General features: G+C 41.8%; 1 protein-coding gene across 3 annotated transcripts in view; it reads left to right on the top strand.

The window, feature by feature from the left end:
• The first annotated feature begins 6,491 nt into the window (after positions 1-6,491).
• UBXN4 (UBX domain protein 4) overlaps positions 6,492-21,219 on the top strand; it is a 32,165-nt gene continuing 17,437 nt past the window's right edge. The window contains exons 1-6 of one of the 3 annotated variants that reach the window (XM_068545200.1): positions 6,492-6,810; positions 12,549-12,674; positions 14,169-14,271; positions 16,853-16,881; positions 17,549-17,667; positions 18,315-18,489. In XM_068545200.1, coding sequence (XP_068401301.1) covers positions 6,729-6,810; positions 12,549-12,674; positions 14,169-14,271; positions 16,853-16,881; positions 17,549-17,667; positions 18,315-18,489 — 634 coding nt within the window. In that variant the 5' untranslated portion in view covers positions 6,492-6,728. The remainder of the gene's footprint in view (positions 6,811-12,548; positions 12,675-14,168; positions 14,272-16,852; positions 16,882-17,548; positions 17,668-18,314; positions 18,490-21,219) is intronic. The other 2 variants (XM_068545199.1, XM_068545201.1) reach the window with 2 other exon arrangements.

Here is a 21,219-nt window from a genome sequence, read left to right as displayed (position 1 = left end):
ACACTAAAAACTCATTCAATCTGCAAAGGACACAAGGCATTGTGGGGGAAAGAAAACTAAGTAGAGCTGCTGCTTCTCATCTTTCGGAGGAAAGAAAACATAAACCCAGGAATTTAAATATATATAAAATAAAATGTTCACAGGATAGAATGGCCATGAGAAACTGCACTCCAGATGTGCCACTTTCCCTGACCAGCTGTCTTCCAGTCTCTTAGATGGAAGCTGGCACTGAGCAGCTTGGTGACACAGCGGCCACCGTGGTTTGCCCCCGTGCTGGGTAAAGGGCCACAGGAACTCCGTCGGCAAACCTGAAGCAGCACATAGGAATGGGTCACAGAGGAGAACTGACAGATTGGAGAAGTAGAAAGCCAGAGAATTCATGGTCAGCCAACGGGGAGGGTTCCCCATCTCAGCCCAGAACAACTGTGAACCACCTGTCTGTCTGTGATGACAAGAAGCTGGACTTTGAGAACTCACACTGGAGCCAAGCAGGTGGGTTAGGCTGTTGGGCTGGGGTTCTCCCAATGGTCAGAGACACACCAACCGAAACCTGGTCTTCGTCTTCACTGCCTCTGGACCTGGGAACAGACCTGGTGTCTACCGTCCCTCAGAGAAGAGCTCATGGCAGTGAGGCCCATGTTTCTGCACCGAAGAAGCCCATAAATCCTTGGAACCCAGCTCATGGGAAGTCTTTTATCTCTAGAGCGAGGTGGAGTGGTGGGCTTGGAAAAGAACGGGGAAAGAACGGGACATAACTCATTTCATAGGTTGCCAGCTGCACACCAATAAACAAGCTTCTGCTCAACAAGTCTGACTGTAAAATTGAGCTATAATTTTCATCAGTGACTCAGGTCCATTTGAAAAACAGGTCTGATGCCACTTCCTCCAAAAGGCCATCCCTGTCCCTCCCTTCCTCTCTATAATACCCTATATATGGTTCTCTCATTTTACCCAAACCGACGTATTATGGTCACCTATTTACGTATCGGTTTCTCCCAGTGGCTAGACTGTAAGCTTTTTAAGGGCAAAAATAGTATCTTTCCATCAACCAGTATTTCTCTTCCAAGCACCTGGCCTACAGCCTGTCCCATGTGGGCACTCAAATATGTGTCGACTGAGAGAAAGGAGAGAATTCCATGCAAGAGGAACCAATGAACAAAAGCAGAGATGGCAAGGAACATGGCCTGGATAGACAGTGGATAGAATAGTCTGGTTGGCCCAGAGAGGTCAGGTGGGGAAGTAGAAGAACAAATGTTGGAAAAGCAGTGTTGGAGCCAAGTTGTAGAGGATTTTGAATGTTGAGCTACAGAATTTGTACTTTATTTTTAGAGGTACTACAGAGCCAGTAAGGATTTTTAAGCTGAACAAAAATGCTGAAAATAATTTGGGGGGGGGGGCAGGGAAGTTGGCTATGACATCATTGTGTGGGATGCACTGGAAAGAAAGCAGAAGAGCAGTGAGGAAAGCTGTATGAGTCTTTCAGGCGACTGGGGTTTTGCCTCATTTGGGTTCCGTGACTGAGAGAAGATCTGCTTGCGGGGAGTTTATCAGGGAGTAAATTACATCCATAACAACACTGGTAAAATGCAGAGGTAACAGAGGCTTAGGGTGATCCCAGGGGGACGGCTGGAGACTGGAGGCTCGCCAGAAGCCTAATGAGGCAAGCGTCCCAGGCCTTTGTGCCCTCAGCTGAGCGCAACTCTCAGAGAAGGACGCAGTTTAGGGCCTTCAGCAGCCGACATCCCAGCAGCTGGGGGAGCGAGCACCGTGGCTGTGAAGTGGGGCTCTGGGCGGGGCACCATAGCATCCACTACACTGAAATGGAAAGGATTTCAGGTAACATAAAGGAACTGACAGATTGCTGTGGCTGGTTGCACACAGAGTAAAGGGAGGAGACTCTGTTTTCACTCTATGTGACGAAGAAAGAAGGGCATGTTGATTCAGTAAGGGATACTTCTCATTGAATTCGACAATATTGGACTTCTAAACTCAAGAATGGCAAAGAAATCAGGAATTTCTATAATTCCTGACTAGGTTTGCTTTTCCCCTGCACCCAGAAGATTGACCATTTTAAAATCCCATATTGCTGGGGACTTCCCTGGCGGTCCAGTGGTTAGGACTCCGCGCTTGCATTGCTGGGAACGCTGGTCGGGGATCTAAGATCCCACAAGCCGCGCGGCGTGGCCAAAACATAATTAAATAAATAAAATTAAAATAAAACGAAATAAAATCCCATATTGCTGACCAGTCTCTTGCCTACCCCTTGCCCTCCAGGCCATTGCCTGCCCCCAACCTGACTTATTTATTTTTGGTATCCACGGTCTCCTTTCTGCATTCACTTTCCTCCCCACACAGCTTAGATTCCCTGGTCCATCACATCGCTCACTCTTGCTAATCTCCTCAATTCCCTTGTTCCTTTGTCCTTTCTCGTGCTGTCTAGGCCCTATTGTAAATCCAAGTCTCCACATCCTCAGCGCCTGTACCCCAAGAACTGAGTGATCACTGAAGAAAATCACACAACTGGGAAAAATCGGGGCCACCAATCTCACTGGGCCCTCAGCACTGCCTGGCACACTGTTTCCCACAGCCCTTGCCTTTCAACACTCCTCAGTATTATTTCAGACCTTGCTCCGAACTTCAAGGTGCCAATTTCCTTACCTCCCCCATCACTCTCAGCAAATGACCTCTCCTTCATAGGGTCCAGCATTCAGATGAAAACTTCCTCAACTTACTGTCCTGAAACTTATAACCTTCTTTATGTCCACAGTTATTTTTCCGCTCTTCTTCCTGTTAATATGGAAGGGGTATCTCTTCTGTCTGCCTGTGCTCTGGATCCCATCCCAGTTTGTTCAGAATGGTGGTGATTACAAGAAGCAATATCCAACTTACAGAATAGCCTAACCTATGAGGACAGTTGTTCTCCCACAAGACAGGACTTGAGTCATCACAGACACAGGCGCTTTCCATATTCCATTCTACCATTCTCAGAGAGCTGGCAATGTCGTTCCTCTGGCCATAGCAGTACCAGGCAGAATATGCACACGGAGAAGGGTTGTGCTTTCTTCCATGTGTCTCTTTTTTAAGGAAAACTTCTCCCAGAACTGCCTCCACTGCAATCCCCACTTCCCACGAGGTCCTACTGGCTCTAAGGGAAGGTTGAAAAAAACAGGTATCTAGCAGTTTCCCTCTTAGTGGGGAAACTCTGCCAGCAAAGAAAAATGGGGGGCATGGTAGAAGCATGATTGTTGGGTGGGCTATTAGCAGAATTTGCCATATATCTCATATTCCCTCCCATCTTCCTAGGGGGCTCCCTGTTTCCTGTGTATTCAATCTCTCCAAGACTAGCTCCTTTCCGTCAATACTTGATGGGGTACAAGTTTCTCCAATCTTTAAAGAAGCTGTTTTTCTCAGTCCAAATCCCTGTCCAGCTAATGTCCTTTCTTCCTCCTTCTCTTCACAATTACTGACACCCCCTCCCTATCTCCCTTCACTCTTCAACCCATTGCCATCTGGCTTCCACACAGAAGAACCCATCAAAACCACTCTTGCTAAGTTGATAATCACCTTCATATTGCTAAAAACAATGGACATTCAAAAATCTTATTTAACTTGACCCAAGAGCAGCATTCAACACAGCGGCTTCCCACTCCCTTCTCAAAAATCTCTCTACCCTTGGCTTCTCTGGTATCACAAGCTCCCATTCTCCCCCTCCCCCCTCAACATACCCCCATACCTTTCCTAAGTCTCTGTTACTGGTTTGTACTTTCCTACACAACGCTATAGATGTCGGAGGTCTTCAGGCCTCCGTCATAACTCTTGTCTTACCTCATTTTGCACACACTGTAAGTGAGAACATCCTCCAGAGCTTCAATTATCCCCTGTATGTAGAGAAATCTCACATTCCTATCTCTAGGTAAGAACTGTTTTCTGAGCTCCCAACCTGACATCTATCTGCCTACTTAACATCTCCTCTTGCTGTCTCTCCAGCACTCCAAACATATGGCTAATAATATTGAACTCACATCTTCATGCCCACGTCCCCACCTACCTGCTCTTCCTTCAGTGGTCCCCATCACACTACCATCTTCTATACAATTTCTCAAAACAGAAACTCAAGATCTCTTCTTGACTCCTCCTCCCTCAAATTCCATAGCTAATTGATCAACAAAACCTATTGGGTCTGCTTCCAAAATTCTTGAAAGCACCCACTTCTGGGTTCTTAACCAGTTTCTTCACTTTCACCCTTTCCACTTCCAATGCAATCCACTAAAACTGCAGCATAGCTGCATATTAAAAACACACATCTTATGTGTAACTCCTCAGTTTAAAATTCTTCAATGGTTTTCTACAATTCTTACAAAAATGTCTGCAATCCTTAACATGACTTCCGAGGCCCTGGATGAGCTAAGCTTGCTATCTTTCCAGCCTCATTTACACCATACAACTCTTTGTATGTTCTAGTCACACTGGACATTTTTCAGTTCTTCAAGGGTACTATTCTCATTTGCTTCGGAGCCTTCACACTGCTGTTTCCTCTACCTGGAATAGTCTTCTCCTTCACCTAGCTAGATTTCCCCTCACATGCCATCTCCTCAGAAAGGTCTTTTCTAACCCTGCTATCCACGTCGGGTCACATAATCACATTTCTGAAGCACTCAGAATTTCCCCTCTTGTGGCATTCATCATCACTTGTCTTCCTCTTTAGACTGTGCAGTCACAAAGGCAGGGCCTTTGTCTGACTGCCTCACCTTCTTATCAATGCCAGGTACAATGCCTAGTTCATAGCAGATGAGCAATAAATAGTTGATGAATGAGTGAAAGGCTATGAATGATTCTTCTAATATTAATTCTAACATTAGAAATAAAGACATCGCTCTACCAAAAGGATATATATGTTGATGGAATCACAAGGAATCCATCTAAAGTGGACGTTGAAGATGAACTCTAATTCCTCCTGAGGCATGGTGTCCTATGTAAGCAGCAACTGTCTGTAATCAGTATTATATTTCGGTTTATAATAACACTGTATGAGAGGCCTGGTTGGAAAAATGTAAATAAAAATCAGAAAGAGGGACTTCCCTGGTGGCGCAGTGGTTAAGAATCCGCCTGCCAATGCAGGGAACATGGGTTCGATACCTGGTCCGGGAAGATCCCACAGGCCTTGGAGCAACTAAGCCCATGCGCCACAACTACTGAGCCTGCGCTCTAGAGCCCGCGAGCCACAACTACTGAGCCTGCGTGCCGCAACTACTGAAGCCTGTGCACCTGGAGCCTGAGTGCTGCAACTACTGAACCCGTGTGCTGCAACTACTGAAGCCCGGTGCGCCTAGGGCCCGTGCTCCGCAACGAGAGAAACCACTACAGTGAGAAGCCCGCGCAGCGCAACGAAGAGTAGCCCCCGCTCACCGCAACTAGAGAAAGCCCGTGCGGAGCAACGAAGACCCAACGCAGACAAAAAAAAAAAAAAAAAATCGGAAAGAATGTTAGCTATTTTTAGGTTAAATATTTGTAGGAAAGGTATATTTTCAGATGTAGCTCCTTCTTAATCCTGCAAGGATTGTTAAATGACTGTACTGCTGGAAGAGAAATTTAAATGATGTAGGATGTCTAATATAATAGCGTATGCAACTTTAAATAAACCATACAAGCCTTTAGCCAATAGTTAATAGAGACCATGTAATTTCAAGAAAGTATTAAGTATGAATCAGTTTTCATTTTAATGGCAACCAACCACAAAGTGCCCTATCTTGATCACAGTACTTTGATATCGTAAACAAAATTATCTATTCTTCTCTTTTGTATTACCTTGAAAAGTAGCTGGAAAATACATCATTATCTATTCTCTGCTTTTGACTTACTTTCGAAAACAGCTGTGGCAACAGCGTAGCTAAGCGTTTTGAGGTTTGGAATGATCTCTAACCAACCACAAGGAAATTACTCAAGGTCTGCGTTCAACCAATACCTCCCCTCAGGTACATGGGCTGTACAGTATTACAGAAGGTGACTGCTGTGGTTCTTTTCTTCAAGGTTGAGCTGATAAATTAAGTCCAATAGAAATCAAAGCCTTGCAGTAAATCCCTACAAAGCCCGTTTAGTTCTGTACCGAGAGACATCCACCCTATCGCACAATGGCCGCTAATCATAATACACAATTACATGGTCCCACTACGCAGGGTTCCACCCGGGGCGGGGATGATTTCCTTCACATTTAAGGTCTCAGTAATGCCGAGAGTGGCATCTCCCGGTGACTAGCGCCACCTCTCCTCCTCTTTATAGATTGTGAAGTGGTTCTCACTGCTGCCCCCTTAGCCGTGCCCGGGAAACCACAGTGACATTTCCCACATTAAAGGAACCAAGCCTAAGAAGACTACAATTCCCGTCATGCCTCAGGAAGGCGCCGCCGACGCCACTTAGCGATTAGTCATCCTTTCCGCTGCCTCCTTCCACTTCCGGGACTGCAGGGCCTGCGGTCTCGCGGGCGCCTACACGCACCGACTTGCCAACGAGACAAGGCACGGGAGCGCGGTGCTGACGGCGACGCGTGGCGTCATGTGTCGCGGGGCGCGCCTCGGCCTGCGCGCTTGCGCGCGTCCAGGGGGCCGCTGACGGGCTTGCGCGCCGGTGCGGAGCCGGAGGCGGGCCGCGGGGCCCAACGACGGAGAGGGCGGGGCCAGCTCCGGGACCGAGGCGACAACACAGCGAGCGAGTGCCTGTGCCCGAGGGTAGCGATGCTGTGGTTCCAGGGCGCCATTCCTGCCGCCATCGCGTCGGCCAAGAGGAGCGGCGCGGTCTTCGTGGTGTTCGTGGCAGGTGAAGGAGGCGAGGGCCCGAGACGTGGCCGGGGCACCCCCTCCGGCCTACTTCTAACCCCAGGGGCCCCCAGCCTTTCCTCCGGGCGCCAAGAGGCCCGGGCTGCCCGTCTCCCTGGCGTCTCAGCTCCTCCCCCGTCCGTTTGGAGCGCACCGGGCCTGGCCCCCACCGCCCGCTTCTCCCGGCCCCCGGCGGGAGGCACGGCCCCGGCCTCGCCCCCAAAGCGCGCCGAGCCCCGCGGTCACCTCCCTGCGCGGGGCGAGGGGACGGGTGGAGCAGGCCCTAGCCGCTCAGCCCGCAGCGCCCCGCCGAGCCTGACCCCGCGCGTACACTGACGCCACCGCCGCCTCCCGGGCCCCCCGCGTAGGGCGCTCTGTCCCCGAGGATCCACTTCGGGAGGCTTTAACGCCCGTGTAGTTAGTGTGTAGGTGGGAAGAGAGACGGGCCATTAGGCAGGCAGTTTTACTTGTAATTAGTTGTGGACTGTCAGGAAGAAAGCTGTGTCATCGGTAATCAACAAAGAGAAAGCACCTGATGTTCAGGGTTACTGGCTTTCGTATGTTCCTGAAACGCAAACTTTTGAGGTCTATATAGGTTTGATTTTTTTTTTTATAGTGATATGGGAGTGGTGAATCTAATGTGGAATAATTGCTTTCTTGCAAGTTGATTTTTTTTTTTTTAACCATTTGTTTAGAAGAAGTAGACACACCAGCCTTGGTTCTTTTTGTTGTTTTCCTAGTCTCATAGCTACAGTTTCAGAAGGTGTACTAACTCATTTACGCCGTGTTGCTCTGGGTTATTTTGCTCCGTATTTTATTACTGAAATCTTCTAGATTTACCGTAAGCCTTTGCCTCTGTGAGGTTTTGCTGGTCCTCATTACATGAACCAAATCAATGTTTGTGACTACCGTTAATTTGAGGTGTATTATTTCAACTATTTGTGTTTAGTAACGGCTTATTCATCATTAACTCATGACTTGGAAGGCTAGGTAATAGCCCTATAACTTTATGCACTGCGGTGAAGAGCAAGTTGCTGGAATATGAGTTTCATTTAACATTAAATTTGGAATTTTGAATTGTTTTAAATTATGCTAAAATGTTAGCCCAGTGCTGTTAATTAGAAGAGCTGGAGTAGTTTACATTCTCTTACGCTTTTTTAGAGTTATATTTCACATAAATAAATAACTGCGGTAAACCTGTAAAGAAATAAGTGGATTAAAAGGGAAAGGAGGGCTTCCCTGGTGGCGCAGTCGTTAGGAATCTGCCTGCCGGTGCAGTGGACACGGGCTCGATCCCTGGTCTGGGACGATGTCACATGCCGCGGAGCAGCTAAGTCCGTGTGCCACAACTACTGAGCCTGCGCTCTAGAGCCCGCAAACCACAACTACTGAGCCCATGTGCCACAACTACTGAAGCCCACACGCCTAGAGCCTATGCTCTGCAACAAGAGAAGCCACCGCAATGAGAAGCCCTTGTACCGCAAAGAAGAGTAGTCCCTGCTCGTTGTAACTGGAGAAAGCCCGCGCGCAGCAATGAAGATGCAACGCAGCCAAAAATAAATAAATAAAATAAATACATTTATTTAAAAAAAGTAGTCCTGTTTTATTAAAAAAAAACGGAAAGGAAAATTAATGATACTTAGTATGCTTATTAAGAGTACAGTAATAGTTTTAATGACATTTTAAGTTGTGTTTTTCATATATAATCTCAATTGATCCTGGCAGTTGGTAGAACAGGGCTTATTATGCCCATTTTATAGATGAGGAAACTTACGTCCACAGTGGTAAAATGACATACACCATTGTCACAAAAAGGATTTATATCTTGTCTTGACAGATTTTTTTTTTTTAGCAGCTTCAAAAAAAAAGTGTCTTTTTTGTTTCTCAAAAAAACTGAACAGTTGCAGAATTTAGGTAGTTATTGAAATTGGTGTAGAAATCAGGAAATCTAGGATTATGGTAGTCATATTTTTAAACAGAAAACACATTTGATGGTGTCCAAAGGTTCCTAGAAGGCACTCCTGGGCTAACCAGTTAATTTAGAAGAAATGCTAGATTTAATTAACAAATATTTGGAAACCCATTTGGAAACAGTAGTGCTAATTATTACAATAGAAAAATAAAGTTATAGATCTTTGGGGCTTTGTGTGTATATATAATACATACATTCTTCAATTAACTTTTTACTGATGAGCATGTATCTTATGCTTTTATTTTTTTTTTTCTTTTATACATTTATTTATTTATCTTTGGCTGCGTTGGGTCTTCGTTGCTGTGCGCAGGCTTTCTCTAGTTGTGGTGAGCCGGGGCTACTCTTCGTTGCAGTGCACGGGCTTCTCATTGTGGTGGCTTCTCTTGTTGTGGAGCACGGGCTCTAGGCACAGGAGCTTCAGTAGTTGTGGCACACGGGCTCAGTAGTTGTGGCTCTTGGGCTCTAGAGCGCAGGCTCACTAGTTGTGGCTCTTGGGCTCTAGAGCGCAGGCTTAGTAGTTGTGGCACACAGGCTTAGTTGCTCCGTGGCATGTGGGATCTTCCCCGACCAGGGCTTGAACCCGTGTCCCCTGCATTGGCAGGCGGATTCTTAACCACTGCGCCACCAGGGAAGCCTTGTCGTATGCTTTTAGAATATCAGTGACTGTTGAATGTTTGCAGGAGGACTGTTAGCAATCTGCCAAAGGAGTCAGTCCCTTGACTCATTGAAAATACTGTTGGTTTTTCTAGAGTTTTAGGAAGTTAATCTCCAAGATTAGGTAGGATTAGTGTCACTCCAGGAGTATGTAGACAGTGGAGTCATGAAACTGCAACACTTATAGGTTGCTTAGACCTCTGTTCTTGACTTTGAAGAATACAGCCAGAACTCATGATTTTCTTACGTCTGAGACCTCGATAGTAATATACCAACTCACTGAAATTTAAAAAGATATAATAGTTGGAGGGAGTCTCTGTAGTTGGAAGGAGTGGTCTTAAGGGTAATCATTGCTTCATATAACCACTCAAGTGGGAAGCATTTTAGGTAGATTGTTTATATTTTACTGAAATTTTCATGGATGAATTAAAGAATATGTAGGATTGATGTTAAGAGACTAGAGAGATTACTACTAGTTAAGTCAACGAGTTAACAAGGATTTTCAAAGTATTATAGCTGTGTAAATTGAAAGATATAAAACTGAAGAAGATTTTGCTTCTATTCTTGGGAAGACAGAATAATCTGACAAGGATTCTGAAGTAGAGGTGTGGGTTCACTGACTAGTGTTGCTAGTTGGCTAAAATCTCTGTGACTGACAGACACTATTTCATACCTCTTTTTTTGGTTAAAATAGACTAAGAAACCCTCTAGGTTTTGACCAGTTGAGTTTTTCTAGGTTGGAGTTACTGATTGTAGCGTCTGCAGCTCTTTGCTTCAGAGTTTGTACTATTCTTTTAAGTGGCTTTACTTTTGGATACTGCTCATACCACCAAGGATGTAATGTTTTCTCCTAAAATCTTTGGCCCACCTAAGTCCACAGCACAGTTCATAATTTGATTAAAAATAAGAAACTAAAGATACTGAAGTTGGCGATTAATAATCCCACCCAGCAGTGTTAAGATAACTCTTGCTGAGTTAATGTAATTCCATTCAGTCTTCCATCTCTGTTGGTCAAGCAGCTGCTGCTGCACTAGCCTGACTCATGGACAGACATTGCTAGTGGGGATGGAACATTTGAGACCCTGTCCACGTCATACAGCATAGGTGAGGGAGTGAGGGACATCGGCCTAAAAAGTGGCAGATCCATCCTTCCAGGTACCAACTTGACATCCCCACTTGGATGCCTCACAGGATTCTCAAGCCTAAGAGTATTACTGCTTGAACCTGGTTTTTTCCCCCCAGTGTTCTACTTCTAAGTAAATGGCACCACCTTAACATCCAGTTGGATAAACCGAAGTGTGGGCGTCATCTCTGGACCCTTAACTCTTCAGTCTCATCTTGTCTCCTGCTCCCTGTTGTTCACAACACTCGTAATCATACAGCCCTTTCCCTACACGGAAGTTCCTTCTGTGTAGTGAACTCTTCTGGCTTGTGGCATGGCTCAGCTCTTTCATCCTTTAGGTCTTACCTTAAATATCACCTCAGAGAGGGCTTCCCTGACCAATCTAAAGAGGTCTTTTTTTTTTTCTTCAGCGCGTTAAACACTAACTACTTAGAGTTACCAAACAAGTACTTTTTTTTGTATCTTTTGATTTTAAGCTCCACTGAGGGCATATAGTATCTCATTTGTTTTATATTTAGTTTGTAGCTCAGTGCCTAGCACAACGTAAATGTGGAATAAAATAGTGAATGTATGAAAGAAAGAATGAATGAAAAAGATCCCTATCACCGCACAGCCTTCTCAAGTTTAGTAAAAATGTTCCTATATAGCTATTTTCTAGGTTGATAATCCTGTCATTTACTTGGAATTTTACATCTCTCCTCACCCCATAGTGTCTGAAGATGTGCTCAGAATGATCTCACTGCAAATGATAGTTTTCCCATTTGCTGCTTCAACATCTAGGGGTCTGCTAATGGGCGTTCTTTTGGTCTAGGTCTGTGGATGCATTCTAGTCCCTGTCTACTTTTCCGTGGCCAGATTTCTCAATCCCCTTATTACTGAATATTCCTGGATCTCATTTCACAAAAAATGTTTTCAACTGTGCAGCATTAGTCAAGTTTTTGTAGGCATGCCAAGATACTATACCAGAAATTTAGCTATTCATTCCACAAAATACTCATTGAGAGCCTGCTATATTCCAGGTGTTTTACTGTAGGCCAGGTTCTGTTGTAGGCATTTGAGTTATATCAGTAAATAAAAAGGAAAACAATCCTTGCTCTCACGGAACATGCATTCTAGTGGAGGGAGACAGACAATAAACAGTAAACATAATAAGTAAAACGCATAGTCTATTAGAAAGTGATAAGTATTACAGAAAAAAAAAATCAGGAAATGAGGGAGCTTTGGGAGTATCTGAAGTGTGTACTTTTATTTTACTTTTTTGCCATGCTGCGCGGCTTGTGGGATCTTAGTTCCCCGACCAGGGATTGAACCTGGGTCCCCTCAGTGAAAGCACCAAGTCCTAACCACTGGACCACCAGGGAACTCCCTGAAGTGTTTAATTTTAAAGTAGTGATTAGGGAAAGTTTGTATTGAGAACATAATATTTGAGCAAGGACTTCAGGGAGTTGAGAGTTAACCGTGTAGGTATCTGGGGGAAGAATATTCCAGGCAGAGGAAACAACTAGTACACAGACCTATAGCAAGAATGTCTTTAATATTTGAGGAATAGAAAGGAAAGGGATAGGAAGGAAAGGGACAGCAAAAAAGTAAAAGGAAATGAGGTCAGAGAGGTAACTGAAGGCCTGAGGTCATTTGTAAGGACTTTTGCTTTTACTCTGAGGGAAATAGGGAGCTATTGTAGAATTTTGATCAGAGGGTTGATGTAATCTGACTTTTTGTTTTATTTTATTTTATTTTTGGCTGCGCCGCACAGTTTGTGGGATCTTAGCTCCCCAACCAGGGATTGAAATTGAACCCTGGCCCTCGGCAGTGAGAGTGTGGAGTCCTAACCACTGGACCGCCAGGGAAGTCCCTGATCTGACTTTTTAAAGAAAGGTGCTTTTAAAAAAAATATATATATATATATATATATAAATATATATATAAATATATATATATATGTATATAATAATTATTATTATTATTTTAATTTTTTGGCCATGCCACACAGCATGTGGGATATTAGTTCCCCTACCAGGGATCGAACCCGCACCCGCTGCAGTGGAAGCGCGGAGTCTTAACCTCTGGACTGCCGGGGAAGTCCCTGGATATATTTTGGAGATAGCGTCAGTTGAAGGCAAGAATACCTAAACTTTTTGGCCTGAGAACTGAAAGGATGGTGTTACCCATTAACAGATAACTGAAATGGGGAAGGCTAAGGGTGGATTAAATTGGGGAAGGCGGGAACACACATGGGAAGAAAGCGGCTTAACAAAAGAGTAGGTATAGAAAGATCTCATTTTTGTAAAGCAAAAAATGTGACCTGAAGCCTTTTTAAGCATAAATTGGCAAAGGTTGCTCACCTTTGAAAAAGCACTTAGCTCTGCTAACCTCAGAAATATTTTTCAGTGACTTAACTCAGGTAAGTTTCCCTTTGCCCACCAATAAGTGGTTATGCCAAAATCTAGATATTACAAGTCTAAAATGGAAATAATCTCTTGAAAGGTATAACTTTTAAAACATTTTGTCCCTGAGGTATGGCATACGGTATATTAAATATATTCAGTGAACAACTAGATGAATTTTTATAGATGAATACACTTGTGTAACTATCATTCAGATAAGATATAAACATTTCCTATCATATGATATTACTTACATGTGGAATCTGGAAAAAAAAAAAGATGCAAATGAACTTATTTACAAAATAGAAACAGATTCACAGAGAATGAATTTATGGTTACCAGGGGGGAACCTGGGGGGTAGGGATAGATTGGGAGTTTGGGATTGACATGTACACACTACTGTATTTAAAGTGGATAACCAACAAGGACCTATGGTATAGTGCAGGGAACTCTGCTCAATATTCTGTAGTAACCTAAATGGGAAAAGAATTTGAAAAAGAATAGATCCAGGTATATGCATAACTGAGTCACTTTGCTGTAGACCTGAAACTAACACAACATTGTTAATCAACTATGCTCTAATATAAAATAAAAATTAAAAAAAAAAAGATATAAACATTTCCAAGACCCCAGAGCCTCCTTCATCCTCCTTCCCAATCAATAGTAGCTCTACCAAAGTAGCCACCGTGCTGAACTCTGTCACCATAGATTAGTTTTGGATCAGTGTAACTTTTATAATTAGTATGCCTATAACAAAAGACAGGTCCAGAACTGCAGACAGGATTGCACCTGCTTCTGTCCACCTTGGAGGAATTCTGGAAAATAAGTGGGGTGTGTGTGGAGGACATTGAACTCAACAGAAAGATGCTGCATAAAGGAAAAGTATTGTACGTTTATTTTATAAAATCATGTGTAGAAAAGCCAAAGTAGTCACATTTCTGCCCATGACTTCTAATTATTGTGATAATATTTGCATCATAATTCGGATGTCTTCATTTAGAAGACACTTTGTATAATCTAAATAGCAGTATTTTGTTTTTCATTACTTTTTATTAATGTTAACAATGCATATAAGTCACACTTTTCATTTATGGAAAATTCAGTTTTCAAATTTCGTAGAAAGTATTATTTGTGAGATTACATTTTATTTGAAGTTCCAGATTTCCAGGGAAAAGAATCAGCAGATACTGGCCTTATGTTTTAAGAATGCTTGAAATGTTTTACAGGTGATGATGAGCAGTCTACACAGATGGCTGCAAGTTGGGAAGATGAGAAAGTGACAGAAGCGTCTTCAAACAGTTTTGTTGCTATTAAAATCGATACCAAAAGGTTTGCTTATGTTTTAATCTTGTAATTAAAATTTTTTTTAACCATTGTCTTTGGTTGTGATTTATGGTGATACTCTTAGACTATAAGAATGTTCATTTTTGTCTAAGACATTTTAGGGACTTAAATTCTGATTGCCATTTTTCAAGTTCATCATTATATCATACTGAAAAACTTATGAATTCTTGGTCTGCCAAGCAGCTCTGTGACATGCACCAGTAATGCAAAGGAACTGTGATCCTCAGATTCTAAAAACTTGGAAGTGACTGTAAACCATATATTAAATATCTCTGAAAGGTTGACCACTCTTTTGGATCCTATTTTTGAAAATGGAACCATTTTGTTCAGTAAGAATAAGGACGTTTATAGGTCCATCGTAGGACCTGATAACCACAAGTCTGTTTTATTAATACATCCCTCTTCCCCCCGTTAATTTTTGTTTTGGGGGGGGATAGAGAATTTCAGACACACACAAAAGTGCTTGAGTAGTGTAATGAACCCCCTTGTACTGTCAGCTACTTTGACAGTTATCAACTCATGGTCAGTCTTGTTCATCTATCCCCTCACCCACTTCAACTCATCCCATATAATTTTGAAATAAATCTCAGTCATCATGTCACTTCATCTATAAATATTTTGGTATGTCTCTGAAAGATAAGGATTCTTAATTTTTTTAACATAACTGTAATACGTCAAAAATGAATCTAATTTCTTAACTTGAAATATCTACTCAGTGTTCAAATTTTCAGTTCTCTCATCAGTCATGGTTTTATTATTAATTTAATTTATTACAGTTTGGTTCAGGATCCATCAAGGTCCACACATTGTGATGCATTGATCTCTCTCAAGTCTCTTTTACTCTGTAGGCTTCGCCTCTATGTCTCTCTGTCTTTTTCTTTGCAGTTTATTTTTTTGGGAAACCAGGTCATTCGTTATGTAGTTTCCTACAGTACGGGTTTTGTTCATTGCAGCTCTGTTAGTGTCATTTAGTTTATTACTCTGTCCTCTATTTTCTGTAAATTGACAGTTGGATTCAGGTTAGGTTTTTTCCCCCTTAAGACTACTTCATAGATGGTTGTAAGTCTTCCATTCTTCCATTAGAGGGTACATAATGCTCTGTTGTCTCTCTTTATGGTGTTAGCAGCAGCCATCAATGATAAATGCCTGGAAACATTAATTCATTAGCAGTTTTAAAGTGGTAGTTCTGTCCTTTTGATATTGGTAATGTCAAAATGAAAATTACTGTCAAGATTAAAATATTCAGAAATTCACCTATAAGTTTGTAAACTTTTCATTTAAAAATTTTCTTTATTAACAAAACATCACAAAGCAAATCATAGTATAGTCTGCCTCACAACAGCAGCAGTTACTGAACTATATATTTATTGAGCTGTAATAGTTTTTTAAAAAGAGTCTGCTGTGTCATTGATATTGTTCATTATCTTCCAGAAGCACCTTTTAGAGTCAGTAATGGCAGAAGGAATGTAGAGGTTTATTGGGAATGTGGAAGAAATGAGAATTTCAGAATTGTTGAGATTTATATACAGACTGATATATCCAGTATTTTTAAAAACAAATTTCTATTAGCAGCTGCAGAGTTACCTGTATATAGTGATGGTTGATATTTGTTTCATTATGGACAGTCTACTAATAGAATCTAGTGTGTCTTTTAAATTATGAAAAGTAAATTTTATTTATTATATAATAATAACAAAGCTACCTAATGTTCTAGGAACGTGTTAGTTTATGTTATGTCCTGCATTGAAAATAGATTGGTAGGAAATGCATCAAAAGTTTACAGTGGTAATTTCTGAGAAGGTAGGATTCTTGGTAATTTTATTCTTTATACTTTTGTATTTTCAGATGTTTTTATGATAATCATGCCTTATATTCAGAGAAAATGAAGCAGATTTCTGGTTCTTGGAAGCATTAATTTGATTCTTGGAATTACTCATCTACATTGATCAATGTCTTTTATTCATATTATAGTGTAAAGTCTCTCTCCCATCCCTGTCCCTGACCACCCAGTTCTCTTCTCTGGAGGCAACCAAATCAAGAAAATATATTTGTTTTCCTCCCCTTTTTTACAAAAATGGTAGTAGTTTGACATACTTTTTTATACCTTTTTCCTTTCTGTAATTGCATGATTCATCAGTTTTTATTGGTGGATATTTAGGTTGTTTTGAATCCTTTGTTATTATAAAGTATTGTCTTATCACTTGCACAAGTAAGTCACAGGTATTAATATATTCTTATTACAAGTTAAGATACTGTATTCAGAAATACTTGCTGCTGAGGAAGCCACGTGGGGCAGATGCTAAGTTGATTTTTAGGTGCCAGATCCAGCCACCAGTTTGTGGGTTGCCATAACAAGTGCTCTTTAATCTGAAAATTATAAAACAAACCAAAAAAGGTCTGTGAGATAAGGATTACGTTTTTCCCCTTTCAGTTGATGGCTATGAAAGGAACTAATAGTTTCAGAAAAATACTTGTAATTGCTACAGTAAATTTTTATAAAAACAACTCAATATTTGGGAAATACTTGTATTCACCTAGTGATTTTCTGTTTGATTTTGTTTTACAGTGAAGCCTGCCTACAATTTTCACAGATCTGTATCCTTTCCATGAAGAATTGGTTTTATATATATTTTGCTTGAGGATTTACCTTTCTTTTGGTTGATTCATGACAATTAGAAATTATTCATTTTTATTTAGGAACTCATGCATTCTTGTTTATGGAAACTTTATATTACTAAGTGTCCTTTGAGACAGTAAGTACCTTGTAGCAAATGGAATCATGGGGAGTTTGTTGGTTTTTTTTTTTTTTCGCTGTACCGTGCAGCATGCAGGATCTTAGTTCCACGACCAGGGATCGAACCCCTGCCTCCTGCAGTGGGAGTGCAGAGTCTTAACCGGTGGACCGCCAGGGAAGTCCCCTCGGGGAGTTTTTATAAATTGTGAATAGCTGGAAAGCAATATGATGCAGTTTGGTTGGAATGTTAGAAGTAACTAGCAAGAGGTAAGATAGATGTAAAAGTTATGATAGAGGGGAATGTAGTGGATGTTTTCCACTTATGTATGTGATATAGATAAATCATAATTTACATATCACATGCACTACAGGCATAGTGATAGGGTAGTTGAAATTATTTTGTGAACATGTTAGCCGATTATATTGTGAAATTCACAAAGATGATTTCTTTTGCTTTGTTATCAATAGTGTTTCATAAAATTATTCCCTTGTTTCCCACGAATTGTTAGACTTAATTAAACTGTACAGATCCTGTAGTGTGTGTTCCATCAAGTTTCTTTATTGGAGACAGTGGAATTCCCTTGGAAGTAATAGCAGGAAGTGTTCCTGCAGATGAACTTGTTACCAGAATCCACAAAGTCCGGCAGGTGAGAAGGAACAGAATTGTTCTTTGTATAAACATGGGAAAATGGTATGTCAGGAACTTGACGTTGGAATATTTTTGGAGCCACTCTGAATATTCAGGAACTAACCATGCTATTAAAAGGTAGTAAATACTGTCTTTCTGGACTGGTTTTGAAAATAACATTATGAAGTTCGAGGTGCCTATACCTAATACATGAGTGACTTCTTATTCTCCCTTCCCTTTTTCTCCCTCAGCCAGCCACATAATGCAGTCACTATTATTTTGTTGCAAAAGGGAGTTGCTGTCACATTAAGGTCCCTAACAGTATATTGCTTGACTTGTTTTAAGGACCTTACTCAATTTCTCACTTGCATCCACTTTGGACAAATGGCTAATGTAGCTTGTAACTTTTTTCCTAGAATTCTAATTGTGAGGAAAATCAACAGTGTGCTTTAAATATCTTTTTATGCTCTTGTCACCTTGCAGTTGAATTCCGTAATGTGATTATTGTCGTATATAGGATTATACATTTTAGATTGATTTACTTGGAAAGTTTAGTACTTCTCCCTTCTATGGAGTACAAATTGACTTGCTCATATTTTGTTCTCATATACCATGGTAAACTTAGATTCTTATCTGTAATTAAGTTCCAATGTTTTTTCTCCCTAGATGCACTCGTTAAAAGGTGAAATACCAGTGTCAAATAGTGGCCAGTCAGGAAGTTCAGTCTCTACTCCATCCACCTCATTTGATCATAACAACACTTCTGAAAACTGTCAGTCCAGAAATGTAGAGCTCTGTGAGACACCACCCACTTCTGATACAAAGCCAGATTCTGCAGCAGGTAATTTTTAATGTACCCTTTTGGGTACACTAAACACTCCACTATAAAGGCTGTGGATTAATATCCTTAAAAATAAGAATACTGTATTTTCCCCCTTCACGTTCATTTAACTTAAAATTTAATATGTTTGTCATTTAGTGGCAGAGGGGATAAAGTCAGTGACTCTGTCCTTCAAACCCAAATAGGCAACAGTCCAGAACAGCTGATAGTAGTCATTTCTGCTACTGTGCTATGGTTCAGGGACTGTCATTATGATACTCATGAGTTTTGTAAATCTCTTCTCAGCCAGAGGATGTCGAAAGGACCAAGTGAACTGATGTGTTTGAAATTGTTTTTATAACATAAAATACTGTACACTTTTTAAGAGAATTGGATTTGCACTTTTAAAATTAGAATTAAAAGTTAATTGTGAAATAGAGTTTGTAGCAATAGGAGGTGTTAACTGCAGAGGGGTTGATAGAAAAGGCAGAGGAGAAATTTTCCACTATATATTGGGGATCATGCACAGTCAGAGTTGTTTTGTGTAATACAGCTTTGTATTAGGCAATGTAGGGTTAGGAAAGTTAAGAAGTTAGAATATTAGTATCCTGAAAGGTGATCCTGCTCCAGCACCCTGGGTAGATAATCACTCATCAAAGCCTCTATTTGGATACAGTTAGTGACAGGAAGCTCAGCACCTTGCTAGGAAGCCTATTCTACCGTCAAAGCCCTAGTTTTTAGAAAAGTTCTGCCTTATATTGAACTGAAATTTGATGCTCTGTAATTTCCCATTAACTTGAGTGCTTTAGTGCTGCTTACAGAGTTATACGTAACACTCTGGATTCTGTTACAGTCCCACGAAGAGTGTTTGTTGATGTTTTTGTTTTAGTAGGCGAGTAATTTGGTTAGACTCAAACTGTTCGACTCTGTCTTATCTGAGGTGAGTAGCAACTCTAATCCTAGTTCTTTGTAGCTTTTTCTTTGTTTTAGCTTCATTATGGAAGATTTCAGACATATACAGAAGTAGAGAACATAGTGTAAGAAATCCCATCCCATGAACCCATTGCCTATCTTCCAACTTTTTTTTTTTTGGGGGGGGGGGCTGCGCCCCGTGCCCTGCAGGATCTTAGTTCCCTGACCAGGGATCAGACCGCGCCCCCTACAGTGGAAGTGCGGAGTCTTAACCACTGGACCGCCAGACAAGTCCCCCAGCTATGTTTGATTCATGGCCAATATTGTTTCATCTATGCCCCCTTGCCTCGTCTCCTTGCCACTTATTATCTATAACACACTTAGGCATTATATCATTTCATCTTTAAAAATGTTGGTACCAGGAATCTCCTGGTGGTCCAGTGGTTAGGAGTCCGCACTGTCACTGCCTAGGGCCCGGGTTCAGTCCCTGGTCAGGGAACTAAAAACCCCGTAAGCCACACAGCACAGCAAAAACAAAACAAAACAAAAAATGTTGGTATCTAAAAGTTAGGCACTTTAAAAAAATAACCACAATACCATTATCCCTTATGAAACCTAGAAAGTTTAACAGTAATTCTTCTTTATCATTAATTATCTAGGCAATATTTACCTTACACTAAGTTTTTCAGTTCGTTTGAGTTGGAGTCCAATATATCATTTTTTTAAAATTAATTTATCGTCTTAATTTTGGCTGTGTTGGATCTTCATTGCTGCGCGCGTGCTTTCTCTAGTTGCGGCAAGCGGGGGCTACTCTTCATTGTGGTGCGCGGGCTTCTCATTGCGGTGGCTTCTCTTGTCGCAGAGCACGGGCTCTAGGGCTTCAGTAGCTGTGGCGCGCGGGCTCAGTAGGTGTGGCTCCCAGGTTCTAGAGCGCAGGCTCAGTAGTTGTGTCACACGGGCTTAGTTGCTCCGCGGCATGAGGGATCTTCCCGGACCGGGGCTTGAACCCGCGTCCCCTGCATTGGCAGGTGGATTCTTAACCACTGAGTCACCAGGGAAGTCCCCAAAATACCATTATTGGTTGATGGTTTTCACAGATTCCCACTGTCACCAGTGTTTTTTTTCTGTAGTTTCCCATAGTTTGGGTTTGGTGCATCCTTATGATAATTTGTAAATATTCCTCTAAATTGGTAGTAAAACTATAGGCTTGTTTTACTTGTCAGAGTCAGGTTTATTCTTTATTCTTTTCTGGCAGGACTACTTTACAGCTGTTGCTGTGTACTTTTATCAGGAGATATGTTATGCCTGATAATCCAGTTGTCTTTTTTTTTTTTTTTTTTTTATCTATTTATTTATTTATTTTTGGCTGAGTTGGGTCTTCGTTGCTGCGCACGGGCTTTCTCTAGTTGCGGTGAGCGGGGGCTACTCTTTGTTGCGGTGCGCAGGCTTCTCATTGCACTGGCTTCTCTTGTGGAGCACGGGCTCTAGGCACTGGGCTTCAGTAGTTGTGGCACGCAGACTCAGTAGTTGTGGCTCACGGACTCTAGAGCGCTGGCTCAGTAGTTGTGGTGCACAGGCTTAGTTGCTCCACGGCATGTGGGATCTTCCCAGAGCAGGGCTCGAACCTGTGTCCCCTGCATTGGCAGGCGGATTCTTAACCACTGCACCACCAGGAAAGCCCTCCAGCTGTCTTCTTAAACCTAAAGACAGAACGTCCTCTAGTAAATTGTTATTGTGTTTGGATTTGGTTTTTTTAATTATTTATTTATTTATTTAGTTTTGGCTGTGTTGGGTCTTCGTGGCTGCGCGCGGGCTTTCTCTAGTTGCAGTGAGCGTGGG

Source organism: Eschrichtius robustus, chromosome 5 (assembly GCF_028021215.1).
Source record: "Eschrichtius robustus isolate mEscRob2 chromosome 5, mEscRob2.pri, whole genome shotgun sequence".
Classification (NCBI taxonomy): Eukaryota; Metazoa; Chordata; class Mammalia; order Artiodactyla; family Eschrichtiidae; genus Eschrichtius; species Eschrichtius robustus.
Note: the sequence above shows the minus strand (reverse complement) of the source record. Positions and strands in the feature narration are given on the sequence as shown.